The sequence below is a fragment of the Zalophus californianus genome, chromosome 4 (genome assembly GCF_009762305.2).
Source record: "Zalophus californianus isolate mZalCal1 chromosome 4, mZalCal1.pri.v2, whole genome shotgun sequence".
NCBI classification, from domain to species: Eukaryota; Metazoa; Chordata; class Mammalia; order Carnivora; family Otariidae; genus Zalophus; species Zalophus californianus.
In genome coordinates this window covers 170,756,962-170,776,751 of record NC_045598.1, presented here as the reverse complement: position 1 = coordinate 170,776,751, position 19,790 = coordinate 170,756,962, and the positions used below count along the sequence as shown (strand labels likewise).

The 19,790-nt window shown below is 39.4% G+C and overlaps 1 protein-coding gene across 3 annotated transcripts in view; it reads right to left on the bottom strand.

Annotated features, from left to right (window-relative positions):
• Window positions 1–19,790, bottom strand: part of COLEC10 (collectin subfamily member 10) — a 39,541-nt gene that overhangs the window by 9,714 nt on the left and 10,037 nt on the right. Inside the window, exons 2-3 of one of the 3 annotated variants that reach the window (XM_027617411.2) lie at window positions 6,782–6,853; window positions 5,075–5,146 (exon numbers count right to left, since the gene is read on the bottom strand). The exons of 1 other annotated variant lie outside the window; for it this stretch is intronic. In XM_027617411.2, coding sequence (XP_027473212.1) covers window positions 5,075–5,146; window positions 6,782–6,853 — 144 coding nt within the window. The remainder of the gene's footprint in view (window positions 1–5,074; window positions 5,147–6,781; window positions 6,854–19,790) is intronic. One more of the 3 variants, XM_027617417.2, reaches the window with a different exon arrangement.

Sequence of the window (19,790 nt, the reverse complement as noted above, 5' to 3'; positions counted from 1 at the left end):
CTTTCATTCATTTCTTCCTCCAGGAGTTCACAATCTATAGGGGGAAAAAGACAAGCTAATAAGCCATGACAAGGTGTAAAATTATAGAGGTATGCAAATATGGAATTGGCGTGAAGAAGTTACGGTTAGTTAACCCAATCATTTCCAGACTGTTACTTTTTCAACATTTGTGGAAGTTCATCCACTATGAGGCTCAGAAAATCATACTGAGCTCTACTCTTCCTGTCTCTGTCATCTACCACGCCCCCCCCCCAAGACACCTCATCTTGTTCTATGAAAGGCTTAAGACTTGACTCAAGATCATGAACGCCAACTCTCTTAGCTGGAGCCTCATCTGTATTTGACACATCTAAATCTAGGCAAGTGTACCGTCTAAAATAACTCATTGAAAAATGAACTTCTTGAATTCTGGACGTGTTCATGAGAGTGGCTCCCCCTCCCCCTCACACTTCTGCTCATCTCCAGGGCGATACTTGGGATCTCAACTACATGGAACATGGCTACATCTCAGAAATCTTAGAAGTCCAGCATCCCACTTTCTGGCTACATCTTTCCATCCCTTAACCAGTTGTTACATGAAGCTGGTACAACCAGGGGCAGATCCACGATGCATTTTATCTGAACTTATGCAATTTGAGGAGCCCTCTTTAAGAAAAAGTATTCCAATTACAAATGGAGAAGTGGTATAAAAATGAATACTTATAAGAAAAGAAACAAAAGTAAATCACTGAATTTTAAAATTAGACACCACATTACAAAATTCACTAAGAATCATAACATTTTAATTAATAAATTTGTACCTCTATAATTCTTTTTTCATACTTGTGGGCTGCATATGTTTGGCTGCATTCATGAATATGCAATGGATCTAGCACTACGTATTGATAAGTACATCATTTCCCATTGCAAAGTAACATCAACTTTGCATAACCAAATTTAGGAGTCTTCCTGCATGTTCCATTCCCTTTCATTGATGTATTTATCTGTCTCTGCATAAATTAACACTATCTTAATGATCGTAGCTTTAAAACAAATGTTTAAATTCAGCCTTCCAGCTTTGTTTTTCTTTTTTTTTAAGGTTATCTTTAGGTATTCTTGGTTCCTTTCATTTCCATATACATTTTGACTTGGCTTGTTAAATTCCAAGAGAGCTACTTCTGGGATGTTGATTGAGATAGCACTGATCTACACATAAATTGGGGGTCATCTTAACCATATTGATCATCTTAACCCTATTGAGTCTTCCAATCTAATGAATGTAGTTTTACCTCCATTTTCTTAAACATTCTTTAATTTCTCTCATTATCATTATGTCCTGTTTGTTGTGGAAGGCTTAGACACCTTCCTTTTTAGCTTTATTCCTAGAAACTTAATAATTTTGATGCTGTAATAAGTGGCATCTTTTTAATTTCATTTTTATTGGTTTCTGGTATATAGAAAGAAAATTGATTTTGTACAGCTAAATTGTGTAAAAAACAATACAAATAGTTAATCTGTAGATTCATTTGTATTTTCTGGATATGCACTCACATCATCTGCAAATAATGGCCCCTTTATTTCTTTGTTTCCAATTATTGTGATTCTTATCTCCTGATCTTGCAATTTTTCTCTAGCTAGAACCTCTGCTATGATGTTGGTTAAAACTGTTGATGAGGGCTGTGCTCATCTCATTCCCAACCTCAGGAGAGAAGTGGTCAAGATTTCATTATTGAGTATTATTTTTAATAGGTTTCTATTGCTGTTGTTGATATTCCTTTTCATATTAAGTATGGTACCCTCTGTGTCTAGCTTGCTATTATGTTTTGAAACATGAAAGGGTGTATGTTTAATTAAATGTTTTTCAGAATTTCTGGAGGCCTAACTGAAAATGTTTATTTTTGAAGAGAAAAAGAGTGGCATTTTTCCTGGTCACTCTTCTTTGGCAGGCCTTGAATACCAGTTCAGTTTGAGCAACTTTCTGCTTGAGCTTCTCAGTCTCATAGCGCTGCCTTGCTTATGAATTGGTGAATGACTTGAAAGGAAAAATAGTACAGAATGCATAGCTCGCCTTAGTGTGGTTCTCTTCTCCGGACCAAGCCCCTAAAGTCCTATTCAATTTGGTAGCTCTCCGGTGCCTTCAAATTTGTATCTGTTTTTTCTTTTGTCTTGCCTTTTTTTTTTTTTTTTTTTGACTCAGGTAGTCATTCTTAACAGAAGGATTAATGCAAGTGAATTTCTCAAAGCTTATATGCAGAAATCTGAATTTTGTTTTATTATTAATGGTGTAAGAAATGTCTTTCCCCTTTAAAACTTAGTATTGATGATTTATGTAAATTAAGAATATTTTCAAATTTGAGAATCCTTCTCTAACTTCTTTTTCATATATGAGCTGTTAGATTTGGAAACATTTTCCACAGCCTAGCTCTGACCCTGTACATTTCAAACATTGTTTCTTTCCCACAACTCACACATTTCTTGTGCTGGATGCCCCAAGACACATTCTTACGATGATCTGATATCTGCCCCTGCACTTTTTCACCATGATTTTGGATAGATGTACACAGTAAGTGGTAAGTATATTCTTGGAAACTAGTCCTAGATTGAAATTATTGGCAATAACTATACACGGAAGTAACTGCAAACTATGTAAGCCTATCCCATGCAAGTCCAAACTAAATGTTTCCCCCACTCAAGTTCCTCCTGGTGAGCTCCCAAAATACTTGTGTCCACTCCCATAACCTGCTGATACAAAGAGAAGTCTGACAGAGGGAAACTGGAGCAGAAGGATACAGTAGTGTTAAGCTGTGCATTCTCAATGAGGACAATATCTGCTCAAGGATATAAAAGTCGGTTCAAGGGCGGTGAAAAATCTTACTCTTTTATACATAAATCAAAATAGACACACAACGCATAACAGATATATAGTCCATAGGTGGTATTAAAATTTCATAGGGGAGGGCAATTAGAAAAAAATACATCTAAAAAGCTGGTTGGGAGGCAGTATGTCTAAAAAGGCTGGTTAAGGAGGAAATAGTTTTTAAAAACATGTTGAGAGGCACTCTTTTAACCAGTTGAGGATAAAATGCCTTACTTCACAAGCTCTACGAAGACATGGCCATGTGCATTGATAAGGGCTCCTCTCAGGGTCTTGGGAAGGACCCCAATAATTGGGGGGCTCTGAAGCCAAAGCTTCATTAGCTTCATGGTAAAACCACCCAAAATCCATACTACGGAAAGAGTCATCATCTATGAGGAGTCCATCTAGCTCTTCCCCAGCTATGAGAATTTCAGTCACAGATGAACATACGCTATAGGCCACGGAATCAGAAATAAGCATAGCAACTTCTTTTCAGTGGTACTACACTGTCCCTGCCCTCAAATGCAGGCAGAAGGAAAATTCTCAAAGGAATGAGTTGGGAAAGGACAGGGAGAGAAGAAATACCAAGCTACGGGTTGAGAAGTGAGGGCCCACAACGTCAGCTTACACTGCACCAATCAACCCGCCCAAGAACACACTGTGGGTGATGGGAGGCACATGCCTGATCATGCAACTGCTCGGGCATGTAAGGAAGGAAGGCTGCAGGGTACACCTCAAGGCTGCATACTTCTGTTACCTGTGGCACTGAGTTTCCTCAGCTCTGTACCTTTGCACAAGTATCTCTTGCCAGCCCTCAAAGGACTTTCCCCCCATTTCCATAAACATGTCACTGTTCTTCAAGACCTAGCTCAGGTCTTTATATCAATCTGGCCTTACTCTCCCACATGGTTCCTATAGTAGTAGTCATTTAGTTACTCAGTATTCTAATTCTTTCTGAGAAAGTCCTATGTCCTATCTTCCGAAATAGTCTATGAGCTCCTTGCAATAAAACTGCGATTCTCATTCGGCTTTGTATCTTCAAACCAAGTGGAACAATGCCAGTATGAACTGCTGACCATCAGGAGCCACTGGAACCTGCTATCATTGTGGAGCTTTATGAGAAGACAAGCGGCAGGAGTGCTTAGATAATAAAGATGAGGTCACCTCTGTTTCATAATAGAAAAGCAGTAATTTTGTGAAGGATTGGGACAGGACAGAACACAAAAGAGTATGAATATATATACTTAAAGTTTCTAGTATGTTAATAAATCCCAGATGCAGAATCATCACTATTTCGCTCAGTTTGGGAAAGAAAATTATGTGGGGGTGCCTGAGTGGCTCAGTCAGTTGAGTGTCTGGCTCTTGATTTCAACTCAGGTCATGGTCTCGGGGTCATTAGATCAAGCCCCAAGTCGGGATCCATGCTCAGCGGGGAATCTGCTTGAGATTCTCTCTCTCCCTCTGCCCCTCCTTCCTGCTCTGTTTCGCTCTCTTTCTCTCGAATAAATAAAATCTATAAAAGAAAGAAAGAAGAAAGAAAAAAAGGAAAGAAAGAAAGGCGCCTGGGTGGCTCAGTCATTAAGCATCTGCCTTCGGCTCAGGTCATGATCCCAGGGTCCTGGGATCGAGCCCCGCATCGGGCTCCCTGCTCCACGGGAAGCCTGCTTTTCCCTCTCCCACTCCCCCTGCTTGTGTTCCCTCTCTCGCTCTCTCTCTCTGTCAAATAAATAAAATTTTTAAAAACATCTTTAAAAAAAATAAAGGAAGAAAGGAAGGAAGGAAGGAAAGAAGGAAGGAAGGAAAGAAGGAAGGAAGAAGAAAGAAAGAAAGAAAGAAAGAAAGAAAGAAAAGAAAGAAACTTCTACTATCCTTTGCTGTCTTAAATTTTAATAATTGTTTTCTACCACTGAACATGCTTCATGGTCTTGATACCCATTTTAGTTGTATCAAGGATTACAACCAACAGATTCTAGGACATATAGTTCAATACAGAAAGTACCAAAACTTTATGTTTGATTGTGTCCCTGAATTTCTGTTTAATCTCGTTCAAGGCCTTTATTTTTTTAGACACATTGTTTATATATGAAAGGAACAGCGAAGATACGAAGAAAGAGAAAAACTCCTATTTTAAAAGAAAGAAAAGGTATCATTTTCACGATACAGAACGTTTCAGAATATATCAAGGTTATGCATGATTTGCTTCAAATTACCACTGGAGAAAAGGAAAATGCAGCTTACCCTTCTTACCAATGGGCCCAGTCTTGCCAATGTTGCCCTGGTCTCCTGCATCACCCAGCTCCCCCTTAAGTCCTGAAAAGCAAAGTATGTCATCTTTACATGCTAAGGTTTTGTGCTCCCCTTGAAGATGTGGCTAATGCATGATAGTTACTGGAAAGAAATACCAAAAAGTGCACTCTTCCATCTGCGGTATGGGACATATATCCTGGGCTTCCTTATCTACTTTAATCACATTATAGTGTATGTATTAAAACTAAATGTGGGTAAGTATGAAAATCCTGGACCCAGTGATACTGAAACGCTTACCAACACGATATTTCTAAAAGGTCTATAGCAGAGGATGTTTAATCTAAAGGTCAAATAAGGGGCTGAGTGGAAGAATTCCTACATTTTATTCTAATTCTGTTCCTCTGTAGATCTATTTTAGCTTCACTTTGGGAGTCTATTTATTTCCTCCCTAAGATCTGACTATATTAGCCGTTTTAAAAAGGGGAGGGAACGTATCATAAAACCTAGTGATCAAAGGGACATCAGAGAGTTTTTATTAAAAAATATATAGAGAGAGATATATATAGATATATATGATCAGGGATAACTGAGTTCCTCCAAAATTGTTATCTATTCTGTTTTTTTCTATGATGACCTAAAAAACATTTACCCTTTATAAAGCTGTATCCCTGTGAAAATAATTTTGCAACTGAATTTGAGAAACAAGACAGAGGGTCATAGGGGAAGGGAGGGAAAAATGAAACAAGAAGAAACCAGAGAGGGAGACAAATTAATCTCAGGAAACAAACTGAGGGTTGCTGGAGTGGTGGGGGGTGGGAGGGATGGGGTGGCTGGGTGATGGACACTGGGGAGGGTATGTGCTATGGTGAGCGCTGTGAATTGCGTAAGACTGATGAATCACAGATTTGTACCCCTGAAACAAATAACGCAGTATATGTTAATAAAAATTAATTAATTAATTTAAAAAAGAATATTGTACATATTTATAGAATAAGAAGAGTTTAAATCGGCATTTCTCAAACTGAGGTCTCAAAGGCCTGTGAGTCTTTTTTTCTCTTTAACATACTAAAGATTTTGAAATCAGTGGTTTAGGGCCACCACCTTGTAGCACTTGGCAGGAAAGACACACACTTACACATCACAGTCTAAAACTGTATTTTGGGGAGGTTGCTCGTGGCTTTGTGAGTAAAAACACTCCCTAAAAGCCTTTGTGTCATTCTCATCTTCTTTGCTCTGCTCTTTCTCCCACCCCACCATTTGCTGACAGAACTTGGAAACAGATGGATAAGTCAATGGAGCAGACAACTATTTCTGTTCCTTCTTATTGTTCTCCTTACGCTCTAGGCCAGCCAAAATGAGTTGCTTAGCAGTGGCTTCTGAGAAGACACAGCTATCAACCCAGCTGTGTTTCTAAAACTCACAGTTTCCTAGAGATTTCTGGAGACTACTACTCCCTAGGCTCCTGGAGTGTCCCACTCCTGCCCACCCTAAGGAGGTAGCTTGAGAAATGTGTTGAATCTTGGGGACATTCAGGGTCATAGGAGCTCTCTGGTGGTGAGTAAATTCATGTCTGAAATACACGTCATTCATCTTTGGAGCAGAGAGTGTTAAGAAAGCTGCCAATTTCCAGGGCAAGGCCAGTAGAGAGAGGAAAGCAATTCTAATATTAGAGTGTCAAATTCATGTCATTGCACTTACCTTTTGGCCCCATGCGTCCCACTTTGCCATGTTTCCCCTCCTCTCCTGGATCTCCCTTTTCACCATCATCTCCTTTTGAAATGGAAAATGAAAGAGTGGAGCAGCTCAGATAATAACATAGCACATCCTCCCCAGGATATAGTGGTGAACATGGCTGGAATCCATTCCTCAGCCCAGTGCTTGCCCTATAACTCTGATGTGACTATGTGTACAGGTGCACATGGACTGGACATGCAGGGAAAGAGAGGACACTTCTGGTATCTTTTGCCTTTCACTCTTCTCCAGATTGTTGGGGGAGATCCATTGAGGGGATGTGAGTGCCCACTGACCTGTGAACTAGACCTCAGCAGTCGATCAAAAGCTCTTCACCCCATCCCCTGTCTTGAAATGTATGAGCTGTCCACCATTCCCACAGTGGGAACCATTTCAAGGATGCAGCCTTGAGTGGGTGAGGTGTCGTTGAGACCATCTGACTGGTATATGTGACTGAACCCTGATGAGTTCTATATGAACTTTTGAGATTCTGGCATACGGGTGTGGAGACCTCATCTTGCCACCACCAAAGACAAGCCTCATCTGTAACTTCCTTTGCTTATTAACACCACCACCTACCGATCTGGATTGGTCTGCCTCTCTCCTTGGTCTCCCCTTGCCCTCAGTGTATGGGGTGGGGGTGGGGGACCAGTGTCAAATTTTCCACAAGAAATTCCCAAATTGCAAACCTATTAAGTTTATGTTCGAAGAAATATCTCTGCTGGTGATTTCCTGAGAACTTTATTTGGTTTAACAAATCTTTTTTTTTTTTTTTTAATTGAAGCGTAGTTGACAATACTACATTAGTTTCAGGTTACAACATACTGATCTGGCAAGTCTATAGATTGTGTAGCCACCATGTGTCATCATACAATACTACAGTATTACTGTAGCAGCAGTTACATTCCCTGTGCTGTGCCTTTCCTCTCTGTGATTTACTCATTTCATAACTGGAAGCCTGTACCTCCTAATCCCCTTCACTCATTTTGCCCATCTCTCCACCTTCCTCCCCTCTGGCAACCACCAGCAAGTTCTCTGTATTTATGGGTCTGTTTCTACTTTTTGTTTATTCGTTCATTTTGTTTTTTAGATCCTATGTACAAGTAAAATCAAATGGTATTTGTCTTTGTCTGTCTGACTCATTTAGCATAATACACTCTAGGTCCATCCATGTTGTTGCAAATGGTGAGCTCTCATTCTTTTTTATGGCTGAGCAATATTCCATTGTGGGTGTGTACACATATATATTCATATACATTATATGTGTATATATATATACACCTATGTGGGTGTGTGTGTTTAGATAAAACATCTGGTGTGACAAGTCTTTATTTTTGCTGGAGAATTTGGCCAGTTCTGGAAGCATGTACATGTACAAATATGTATATTGATGTGTGATACATATATAAATAATATATATATTTATATATAATTAAATACATAAAAATATATAAATGATAATTTATACTTTATAAATTACTACTCTCTGACTGCATGCTTGAGAGCCCCCAAATTGTAGGCATAGACCAGGAAGCTAAGAACAGAAGACAGCTAGGAATGGGGAAGCAAAGCAGTTCTGTGTGAGCAGCAGCTCTCTTAGTCATAGATGGGTCTAGCTCTGGTACCTGCCCAGTCAAGGACTGAATGAGTGTCCTAATGAAAAGTATCCTGGAGGGACACCTGGGTGGCTCAGTCATTAAGCGTCTACCTTTGGCTCAGGTCATGACCCCAGGTTCCTGGTATCGAGTCCCGCATTGGGCTCCTTGCTCGCCGTGGAGCCTGCTTCTCCCTCTACTGCTCTGCCTGCCGCTCCCCCTGCTTGTGCTCTCTCTCTCTCTCTCTGACAAATAAATAAATAAATAAAATCTTTAAAAAAAAAGAAAAGAAAAGAAAAGAAAAGTGTCCTGGGGGTGCCTGAGTGGCTCAGTCAGTTAAGCATCCAACTCTTGATTTTGGCTCAGGTCATGATCTCAGGTCTTGGGATTGAGCCCCGAGTTGGGCTCTGTGCTCAGCAGGGAGTCTACTTGGGATCCTATCTCCCTCTCCCCCGACCCTCCCCCTGCTCACACTCTCTATCTAAAATAAGTAAATCTTAAAAAAAGAAAAAGAAAGAAAAGATAAGTGTTCTGGACTATAAATCAGGAGCCCTGAATTTTCACATCATGTTAGTCACTGATGGGTTGAGCAAACCTTCAAAAGTCACTGATAGAACATCAAAAACTAATGATGTAATGTATGGTGATTAACATAACTATTAAAAATTTAAAAAAGAGAGAAAAAAAAGTCCCTGATAGAGCTTACTGGCTTTGAAGTAAGACAGATCTGGCCTTTCTCAGCTTGACCACTCATTATCTGGAGAAAGTTGGGTATGTGACATCCCTTTCTGAGTCTCATTTTCCCCTCCTGCAAACTGAACTAATAACACCTACCAAAGGAGGGCCCTTGTCAGAAGTTTAATAAGATAAAATGCGTAGGAGATATGGAACATAATCATGCAGTGGTGGCTATTGTTATTCTTCACTTAATGTTTTAGTTTCCTCGTCCTTAATGTGGACTTTATACCTGCCCTCCCTTCCTCTCTCAGTTGTTTTAGGATCAACAAGGTAAGTATGTGAATGTGCTTTGAAAATAAACAGCACAACACACACAATATTATGACCAGCTACCTACATTATCACATAGCAATCTCAGGATATGAAGGAGTCCCGTCCATCACCAGTGGAAAGAAACAGAAAGAAGACTTCTAAAGACAAGAGTGAAGCTCCTTAGACAGTTCAGGAGAGACAAAGTGAAGATGTCATTTATTCATCCAGAAAAAAACATCATCAGCCATTCTCTATTTTTTCTGAGAGCAGAATGTTAATATTTTAAATGAAAGCATAAGCCAAGTATGGAAGATTTGGATTTCCAGGTCGTGAGATTGGTCAAGCATTAAATCACTTCACATGTGAAGCTCTAAAATCTCCTTCTGGGGAAGGCTTTCAAAAAAGAACACACAGAAGATTTGTGTGATCAGACAGGAGGGGTGAAGTGGATGGATTAAGTAGCATTTCTTTAAATAAAGTTAGTAGCAAATGTTTATTGAGTAATTATAATGTGTGCCAACACTGTTAATCATCATACCAATTCTAGGAGGTGGAAACTATTATTGTGCCATTTTATGAATGGAAAAGCAGACTCAACAAGATTAATTGCTTGCCTATTGTCATTGAGCTTGTAGGTGGTAGAACTAGGATACAGCAGGTGTATCTCTGTGCCTCCAGATCTCTACCAATAAACAATTGTCCCTTCCAATCTAGGATTTTTGTGACCCTTAGCAGATTTTGGTTTAGTTTAGATAATTTGACATTGTGCCAAATTTTTCAGTGGGGGGGGGGGGGAAGAGGAGATCCAGAAACAATGACTGCTTTTTTCTTTTTAAAAAAGAAAAACAATGGGGAAGGGAAAAAAAATAGCCTAGTATCTCAAGGACCCAATTCACAGGGAATGTATCCTTGAAGTAGTTCGGGATCACTGAGAGTTGGCTTTGCCACTCACTAGCTGAGGGAACTTGGGAAGTCCTTGACTCACTCATTTGTAGAATGAACAAAATACTATCTTCTTCAGAGGGTTTTAGGAAAGGTAAAATTAGAAAAGTGTTTTCTTTCAAGAAGCCCTCTCTAACATTTTCAGGCTAGGCTAAATTCTCCCTTTAATTACGTTGATTGTTGAAAATAATGAACTTTTTACAGAATGAGCCCATTTTTCAGTTCTGTTCCTTATACTCATCTGTCACCTGTGGGATGGCTGGGGTCATGGGGGATTTATTCTAGCAACCCCATCATTTGACACAGTGTTTGGCTCTGATGTTTAATAAACGTAGTTGAACTGGATATATCTTGTGAGCCATAAAACATTTTACAAATGTAATGGTAGTGTTTATTGAATACTATGTGCCAAAGGGGTTCTTAGTTCTTGATATGCATTCTGTCATTTGGTCTCTTCAACAACCTTTGAGAAGAATACTATTCTTAGCTCCACTTTACAGATGAGGAAATGGGTCAAAGAAGGGTTAAGTAACTTCCCAGCATCGCATACCTTGCAAGTAGTAAAGCCAGGATTCAAACCAGGGCATTTGCCTTCAAAGCCCTTGCTCTAAACAAACTTGATGATTGGGAATACATTCATTTCTGGGTCTGGGATTGCTCTTCTGTATGATGGGACTAAAGATGCATGTCCTGCTCACTAAAGGGCAAGATCAAACACAGGCATATATGTGAAGCACCTTGTGAATCACGAAACCACATGAATGTGAACTTTCGGTGCCATTATTTCTCCTCCCTCCACGCCGCTCCCCCTATGAGTTTTCCCATTCATTTTCAAGCAAGTATCTAACTGAAAGCAGCCAGATGAGTGAGTTAGTCATCTACTGCTCCCTGGTGGCTCCCGATGGAGACCTGGGAGGGTGAAAATAGGATTATTCTTCTTCTGACTTGTGTGCCTGCCTCCTAGCCTGGTGGTGAGCAGGCTTCTGGTAGAGATGAAGTAAACAACTTGTGCCCTTGCCTTCAGCTTGTACCCCAGGATCATTTGATATTTGGGTCTTGCTTTAATGAGAACAGAAGAGAGGTATAAAAGCAAGCTTTGGAAAGGATCCCCCACATGGTTCACAGTTGTCTGCTTTCATCCTCTTGGCAATATTTCATTGGGTTAGTAGTGCAATTTAGACTTTCTTTTTTTCTTTTAAAAATAGCTACTTACATTTTAAAATTAAATGAAAAGCTATCAGTTGAAATGAACTCATTTCAATTTTACAAAAATGATTTGTTTCAGCTCCCCTAGGCCACCAACTTGCTGTGATAATCTTTCCAGCAGAATTCCAGCAGAGCACACAGTTGACCAAGTTTTCTTAGGTAAAGTTTTTTTTTTTTCCCAACAAGCAAAACGTCTTTTAAAATTAAATTCTAGTTTGAAATGAAATAGCTGAACCTAGGTCAGTACCCCCTGCTCAAAGGAAACAATTATTAAAAATTAGTGAATTGGTTTTGGAAATGCTAAAGAAAATTCACTAGGAGCTGAATTTTTCTCACTGCCAAAATAATCTTATGGACTAGGGAAAAGTTGTTAGCGATCCTTTTCCTGATCAGCCTTAGAGCTGAGTGGAGTGGATGGCATGATGTGCTTTATTAATGGGGCCAGGACTCTTCCCTAAAATATATCCTTCCCATCTCTAGTTACCCTTTCTTGCCTATTGCATTCTCACTCTTGGAAAGCTCTGTAGTCATATCGATTATTCCCTGGACTGCTCATACATACCAGGTATATCAGTATGGTCATAAAATGGACTATCTCCCAGTGCTTTGACTTCCTTGATCACAACCTCACCTTTTCACTGAAATATTCGGCCATCCTCAGGAACTACTATGTTTGCTTTCTCTCCATCACTTACTTTATCAGTCCCTCTGTGCCTTTACCTACCTCCCTACGTGTCCTGAATTCTTTCAACTCAGTCATTCCCACACAGCTCTCCCGAAGGCAAAAGGAGTTCCCTCCTTTGGTGAAGAGGGCTCTGGAGCAAGTTATATCATTTTTCTGAGTCTCCGTTTCATCCATTAAATGGAGAAAAAATAATCATCACTTCATAGGATTATTGTGGCCTAATGGGGACAATGCTTGAAAAGTGTTCTGTGCAGTGCCTGGTGCTTGGTAAGGTTATCTGTTCTTCTTTTAATCAGAACAGAAAGGAGGTATAAGAATGATCATCATCATCATCAGAAAAGACATCTCTTTTTAACCTTCCCTTGTATTCACTACCTCAATCCTTATCCTATAATCATCACTTACTTTTGTACTTGACTATATATACTAAGTAAATTTTCGCACAATTAAAGATAAATAGAAATAAATGTATACCCATTACTGAGACTTAACAATTGACATGTTGCCATTGCTTCAACTATGTATTTTTACTGACTTTTTTAAAAAAGTAAATTACAGACATGATGACATATCTTCCTTAAATACTTCAGCAAATCTCTAAAAGGTAAGAACATTCTCCTATGTACACATAATATCATTATGCCAATCTTAAGTTCAACTTGGCTACGGCGATTTGCTAAAGTCACCTTTATAGAGCTCTGTGACCTTGTTCATCTTGAGCCCATACTACTCTGCTGTATATAAACTCATGAGAAAGGGGTGAGCCTTTAGAAAAAGGAGCAGACATTCAGAGGAGTAAACCTGGGTTCGGTGAATACAAATTATGACCAAAATTCCATTTTTTCTTCAGGAAGGACTACTAATAAGTCAAGAAGCTGCCATGACCAGAGTGTCTGGAAGAAGACACATGTCCATTGGTCAGTTACAGAAGAATACAGTTTCTGTGATGCTGGGGTGATATATTGGTGAAATCCGTGGGCTTCACTCTTACAGGTCCTGAATTCAATTCCTCATTATATCCCTTTCCAGCTCTGTGAACTTAGGTGTGGTATTTAACCTTTCAAAGTTCCTGTTTTATCTGTAAATGGAAATAAAAGAGGACCTAACCTGTTTAGTCTCCCAAATTGAGGGCTACTTGCTTACTCTAAGACACATGGTATTTTGATTCATTTTGATAGTTTTGTGGTGGAAATTGCTGGTAGAGGAAGAACTCAATAAAGAGTTTGCTTATTTCCTTTTTTCCCCATCAAATGTATTGCCGGGTAATGTGTAGTGTTACCTGGACTGCTCCTGCCCATTCCCCGAAGGTGGGATTTTTCAGCTCTCCAAGGGTCTTATGCCCTAGAACTGGTGCCAAGCACTTGGTTGACAGGAGCCAGCAGGAGAAGGTGATCTGTAATTTAAAACCAGGCCTCTGCAAGCATGGCTCACTGACCCTCAAAGATAGCAGTGGTCATAAACTGTGGAGAGATTACAGGCCCGTGGTGGGATTTCATCATGGCTCTTTCCTCATTTGAGACACTGAGGGGTTTTTCTTCATATTTATTTTAATGAAAGCATAAAAAATGAGCAGGCATGGTTTCTAAAAGAAGAATGATTTGTAGACATTACTTTGCATCTTCATTGCCATGAGGCAACTGATCTGTGGTCAGGGGAGACAAGACCTTGGCTAACCTGGCTTAACAACAACAACAACAACATAATAAGAAACACTATGTTCTATGAATAGAAAAAAAAATCTTTCTATGACAGTGGGGCAGGGGTCCTCTAAGAGATTTTCTGAGGCTCTTCCCTAACACACCCTCACCTAGTTATGAAGAGTGTATCCTTATGAAACACCTTTCCTAATACATTTAAAGCATTTGCAAAATGTTTATTTTGGTCCTAGAGCAGGGATATGGTTACAAAAGAACCAAGTTCATTTTAGTCCGTAGGAAACTGCCTGCCTCTGAGGAGAAAAGCTGTCCAAGGGAGAATCTTATGTGGAAGAAAGCAGCTCTTAACCAAGATGCAGTTTGCCAAGGGTTTCAGCCTTTGGAAACACAGGTCTTTGGAAAGTTGGTGCTATGAGCAAAACAGGAGCTTTATAGTCTGTCATGGCTGGATTGTTTCTTCACCCCCAAAATTCATATATTGAAGCCCTACTCCCAGTACTTCAGAATGTAACTGTATTCAGACAGAAGGCCTTTAAAGAGATGATTAAGTTAAATTCTGGCTGTTCAGACAACCCTAATCCAATCTGTCTGGTGTCCTTATGAGAGGAGGAAATTTGGACACACAAAAAGGATGCCAGGGATGAATGCACTAACCCCTGAAAAGGTCATGTGAGGACACAGTGAGAAGGCAGCCGTGTGCAAGCCAAGGAGAGAGGTCCTAGCAAAAAGAGACCAAATCTGTTGACTCCTTGACCTTGGACTTCCAGCCTCCAGAACTGCAAGACAGTGAGTTCCTGTTGTTTAAGCCACCCAGTTTGTGGTATTTTGTTATGGCGGCCCTAGCAAACTAATTCATAGTCCCAGAGACCTGGGCTCAAATCCTACATCGCCACTTAACAGCTCTTTAATATTATACTAAATATGTTCTCTCTCTGCTTCTGTTTCCTAAACTAGAAAACTGAGGTAGTTACACTTTTCTTAGGGGGTTGCTTGAAGTTTAGATGATATTATGGATGGAAGAGCTCACAGAGGATCCCTGTGCATTGAGTGTGCCCTTATCAATCCACTAAATATGAAGTGTGGAGTGGGAACCTACAGGTTTCACCTTCTTGGTATCCTCGATCTGTGCTTCTGGTAACAGCTCCACAAATTTCCATAGGAAACCACACTTGCTTATTCTTAGTCCATGTGGTTTGAACCTAACCCACAGTGATTGGCTCAGCAGTGGGCACGGGACCCAACAAGAGAGCCAGTGAGTCTCGATTTGTAGATAAGCCTCCTCAATAACTCGAGTAGTTACAACTTTCAAAAAATGGAGACTTGCTGTTTCTGCAAGGGTTGCAGAGAAGACAAACTGTTATTGAAGTGTCAGAATCTGTTTTACCACCATGAAGGGAGAACCTTCTTTAAAACGAAGGCATTATCGAGGAAAGCAGAACCAAGGTATGAGGCTTAGTCCTGAGCACCTGATTCCAAACCGGATGTAGCACAGCTTGAGTCCCTCCCTGTCACATGAGGCTAAACATGCCCCTTCTCTCCTCTCTTTGCTTGTTTGATTAACCAGTGTAAGCTTGGTTTGTATTTGGTTTCTCTCACCTGCAAACACGTTTCCTTACCTTCCTTACCTAACTACTAGACACAGATCAGGAAAAAGAAGGGCCTTCCTCTGAGGAGATGGAAACCTCAGGAAAGGATGGGCACGTAAGCCTATAATTACTGGGATAAATGCTGGGAGAGCAGCTGTTATGGAAGTGTGAAGGACAAAACACCTGCCTCTACCTGCTCACACCTGAAACTCTTCCCTGGTCTTTCTCAGGAAGAAGTAAATGGGATCCCTTGCATTGGGCTCCACCAGAATAAATTTATATCTTCAGGTAAGTGAAAAAGAAAATAAGTTAAAATACAAATCTGTCATTAGATGAGGGCAGGGTGGTACTAAAACATTCGCATCAAAAAAAGTTCGTGTGGATTTTTATCTTCCATCCAAACCATGCATCCTATGGGTTTGGCTCACACGTCACCTCCTCTCCCCAGGAGTCTGCTCAGTGCAGACTTTCTTGCTGCTGCTGCCATCTCCCTAACCATCAGGAGAGTCTCATTCCCTGGAGGGAACAGCCCTTGTACTTCGTAGCATCCACCACACCCTGTCAGATGCTGGGAAAAGTCAGGGAGGATACACTATTTCCTTTATATCCCTAGCACTTGGCACAGCCACTCAGATGCAACAGGTGCTTTCTCGATGAAGGTTTTCAAAAGGAAAGGAACAACACCCTTAAAGGGAAGATCGATAAATGTGAGCTTAATGACAATACAGTCAAATAAACTAGTCATTGATTAAAATGTTATTCTCACAAATGGCTGATTAATGAATGGACTTGAGCCAGCCGAGAGGTCTGTGTGAGGGCTCGTAACCTAGGAGGGCAGCCAGCCTGGCTCTACTCTTCCCTCCACCCCATGCTTTTGTTTCCTCCTCTTATTTGCCCATCTCTCCCAGTGTCACTGCCATGCTCTCATCTGCCAGGCTCAGTCCCCAAATGGGTTTTGGCACTTCCTCCTTCCGAATTCCCGCCTTGATTCTTACTTTTTTTCACATGCGTCCTTTCTTTTTCCTCTCGCCCTGCTGCCATTTTTCTACCTTTCCCTGGGCTAATACTCTAATCCCCATTCCTTGCAGGTGGTCCCTAAATGGTCTTCCTGGTGTTTTATTCACTGGTGATCCAAGTGCCTAGAATAGTGTCTGTTCAATGTATAATTGTTGAAATATTAGTTTCCTTAGATCTGAGCTTCACTTTTTCAAGCCATCTTGCAAACGAATCTTGATAAAAATCACATTTTCATTACAAAACTGTCCCATTCAAAACATTTCAGCAGTTCCTCTGTGTTTATAGGCTAAGTCCAAACTAGTTAGTCTAGCGTTTGGATTTTCACAGACTGGCATCAATGGAACTTTCTGGTGTTATTTTCTGACATTGACTTGCATAACCTTCTATGCCTGTTCAACTTGTTTATTCATTTTTCATTAAAAGGTCTTTCAATTCATTCCACCATTGAAAGGCTTTTCTCTCTGTTTGAAGTTCATCTCTCCAGAGGAAAAAAGCAGAAGTCATAAAAGGGAAGAAAGACATATATGACCACATGAGAAATTAAAACTTTTTATATGGTAAAAGAAGTCACATAACTATATAGGGTTTATAAACAAATATATGACAAACAAGGAAAAAATCAAGCCCTAAGACATATATAAGGTGATTAATATTCTTAACATGTGAAAAGCTTTTGCAAAAAGACAATAAGTGAAATAAAAAGATGATCTAAAAATATAAACAATAAATGATAGATGAACAATGTCCATACTCACTATTAGTCAGAAAAGTAATATGGAAATGTCTATTATCATATGTTGCCATCAGATTTAGTAATAATCTAAAAAACTAGTAGCATTTAAAGATGCCATAGATGCAGACAGCACTCAGTCATTGCTTCTGGTAACACATGAATTGCTACAGCGTTTCTGGAAGCTAGTCTGTCAATAAGGATTAAAATAAAGAATCCACACCTTCCATTGTATCTTAGGGAACCTATTTTATGAGAATAACTGTAAGAACTAATGTATATACATGTGTGTGTATTTATATATATGAGAATGTTTATAGTGGCAAAAACAAAACCATAAACAATCTGAAAGTGTATCATCATCATGAAACTGAGAAATATTGTGCAGTTGCCAAAAATAATGAGTTCGAGAAAGACCTCTGAAGAAGGTGTGATCTCCATGTTATATTATATAAAGACTGTCTCTTGGAGAGTCATTTGCATATGATCCCATTTAAAAGAAAAAATAAATAAACAGAAAAAATATAGAGAAACATGTTAATACCAAGCTATTAATGATGGTTACATAGGTGGAGTGGTTCGGAAAATGGAAGAGTCACAGTGAAAAGTGAGATCATTAGCTTTTTCTTTACACATTTTTATTCTGCACATATTTACACATGTTATATGGTATTTTTAAATTAAATTGTTTATTTAAATTCAATTTAGTTAGCATGTACTGTATTATTAGTTTCGGGGGTAGAATTTAGTGATTCATCAGTTGCATATAACACCCAGTGCTCATTACGTCAAGTGCCCTCCTTAACGCCCATCACCCAGTTACCCCATTCCCCTACCCACCTCCCCTCCTGGAACCTTCAGTTTGTTTCCCAGAGTTCAGTGTCTCTTATGGCTTGCCTCCCTCTCTATTTTCATTTTATTTTATTTTTCTTTCCCTTCCCCTATGTTCATCTGTTTTGTTTCTTAAATTCCACATATGAGTAAAATCGTATGGCATTTGTCTTTCTCTGAATGACTTATTTCGCTTAGCATAATACACATGCTATGTGTTTCAACAAGCATGAAATACTCTTGCAATTTGAAAAATAAATCATAAATAATTAAAGAAACTGTGGATCTTCTCTCCTTTTGTAAATTTTACCCATGAGTCTCGTCTCAAATTCTAAATTCTCTGAATTTATTGATAGAATTATTTCCTTGGTAATTCACCATCTGGTTCCTTGTTACTACTCTCTAATTCCTGCCTTAGGGTATTATTTTAAAGCACACTGTTATTTAACTTTTTGTATTAATGTCAACTACTCAATTAGAGTGCAAGTTCCTTGTTTTGAGGGCAGGTATTTTACACTTTGTTCTCAAGAGCTGCTCAAAACTTCACAATTTGCTCACTCACTCATTCATTACTTGAACAAATATTTATTGAGTCTCTACCAGCTACTAAGTCCTGTGTTGAGTCCTAGGCATACAACACTGTCTCCGACTAGACATGATCTAAGCCTAAAAGTTTGGTGGGAAGGAGACACCAAACAAGGTCTTATAAATGTTATGAGTACTATGAATGGGAAATTATCATGTGTGTTGTTGGCATCTAACAAGGTGAGATTTTGAAAAGATCAATGATCTCTTTTCTTCTCCCTGGTAAGGAGATTTGGCTTTTATTCATCTATAGGCTCTCTCCTCAGATGACAAGATGATGTATCAACTAAGGAAATAGAATAGAAATGCTTTTTCTATATTAATATTCTAAACAATGTAAGGAAATATAATATGTAGGGACATATATTGTGATTAATTTAATAACAATATCAATGACAATATTGATGACAACTATGTTTCCTAGGTGCTTCCTATGATCCAACCCAGGTTGTTGATGTGCTTGACCATGATGTCAACCAATCCCTTTATTGTGCCCCATCAATCTCAGAGTCCCCTAAACTTTATTCCCCCTTCAGCTAGTTCCTGTATAACCTAGCAAAAAAAAAAGTGAGGATTTCAAGGATCCTGCAGTGTTTCCTACTTGAATTACAAGGCACCTCTTCTAAAGGATCTGTACTCAGAAAACTATAAAATACTCATGAAAGAAATTGAAGAAGACACAAAGAAATGGAAAAACGTTCCAAGCTCATGGATTGGAAGAACAAACATTGTGAAGATGTCAATGCTACCTAGAACAATCTACACATTCAATGCAATCCCCATCAAGATACCATCCATGCTTTTCAAAGAAATGGAACAAATAATCCTAAAATTTGTATGGAACCAGAAGAGACCCCGAATAGCCAGAGGAATGTTGAAAAAGAAAAGCAAAGCTGGCAGCATCACAATTCCGGACTTCCAGCTCTATTACAAAGCTGTCATCATCAAGACAGTATGGTACTGGCACAAAAACAGACACATAGATCAGTAGAACAGAATCGAGAGCCAAGAAATGGACCCTCAACTCTATGGTCAACTAATCTTTGACAAAGCTGGAAAGAATGTCCAGTGGGAAAAAGACAGTCTCTTCAACAAATGGTGTTGGGAAAATTGGACAGCCACATGCAGAAGAATGAAACTGGACCAGTTCCTTA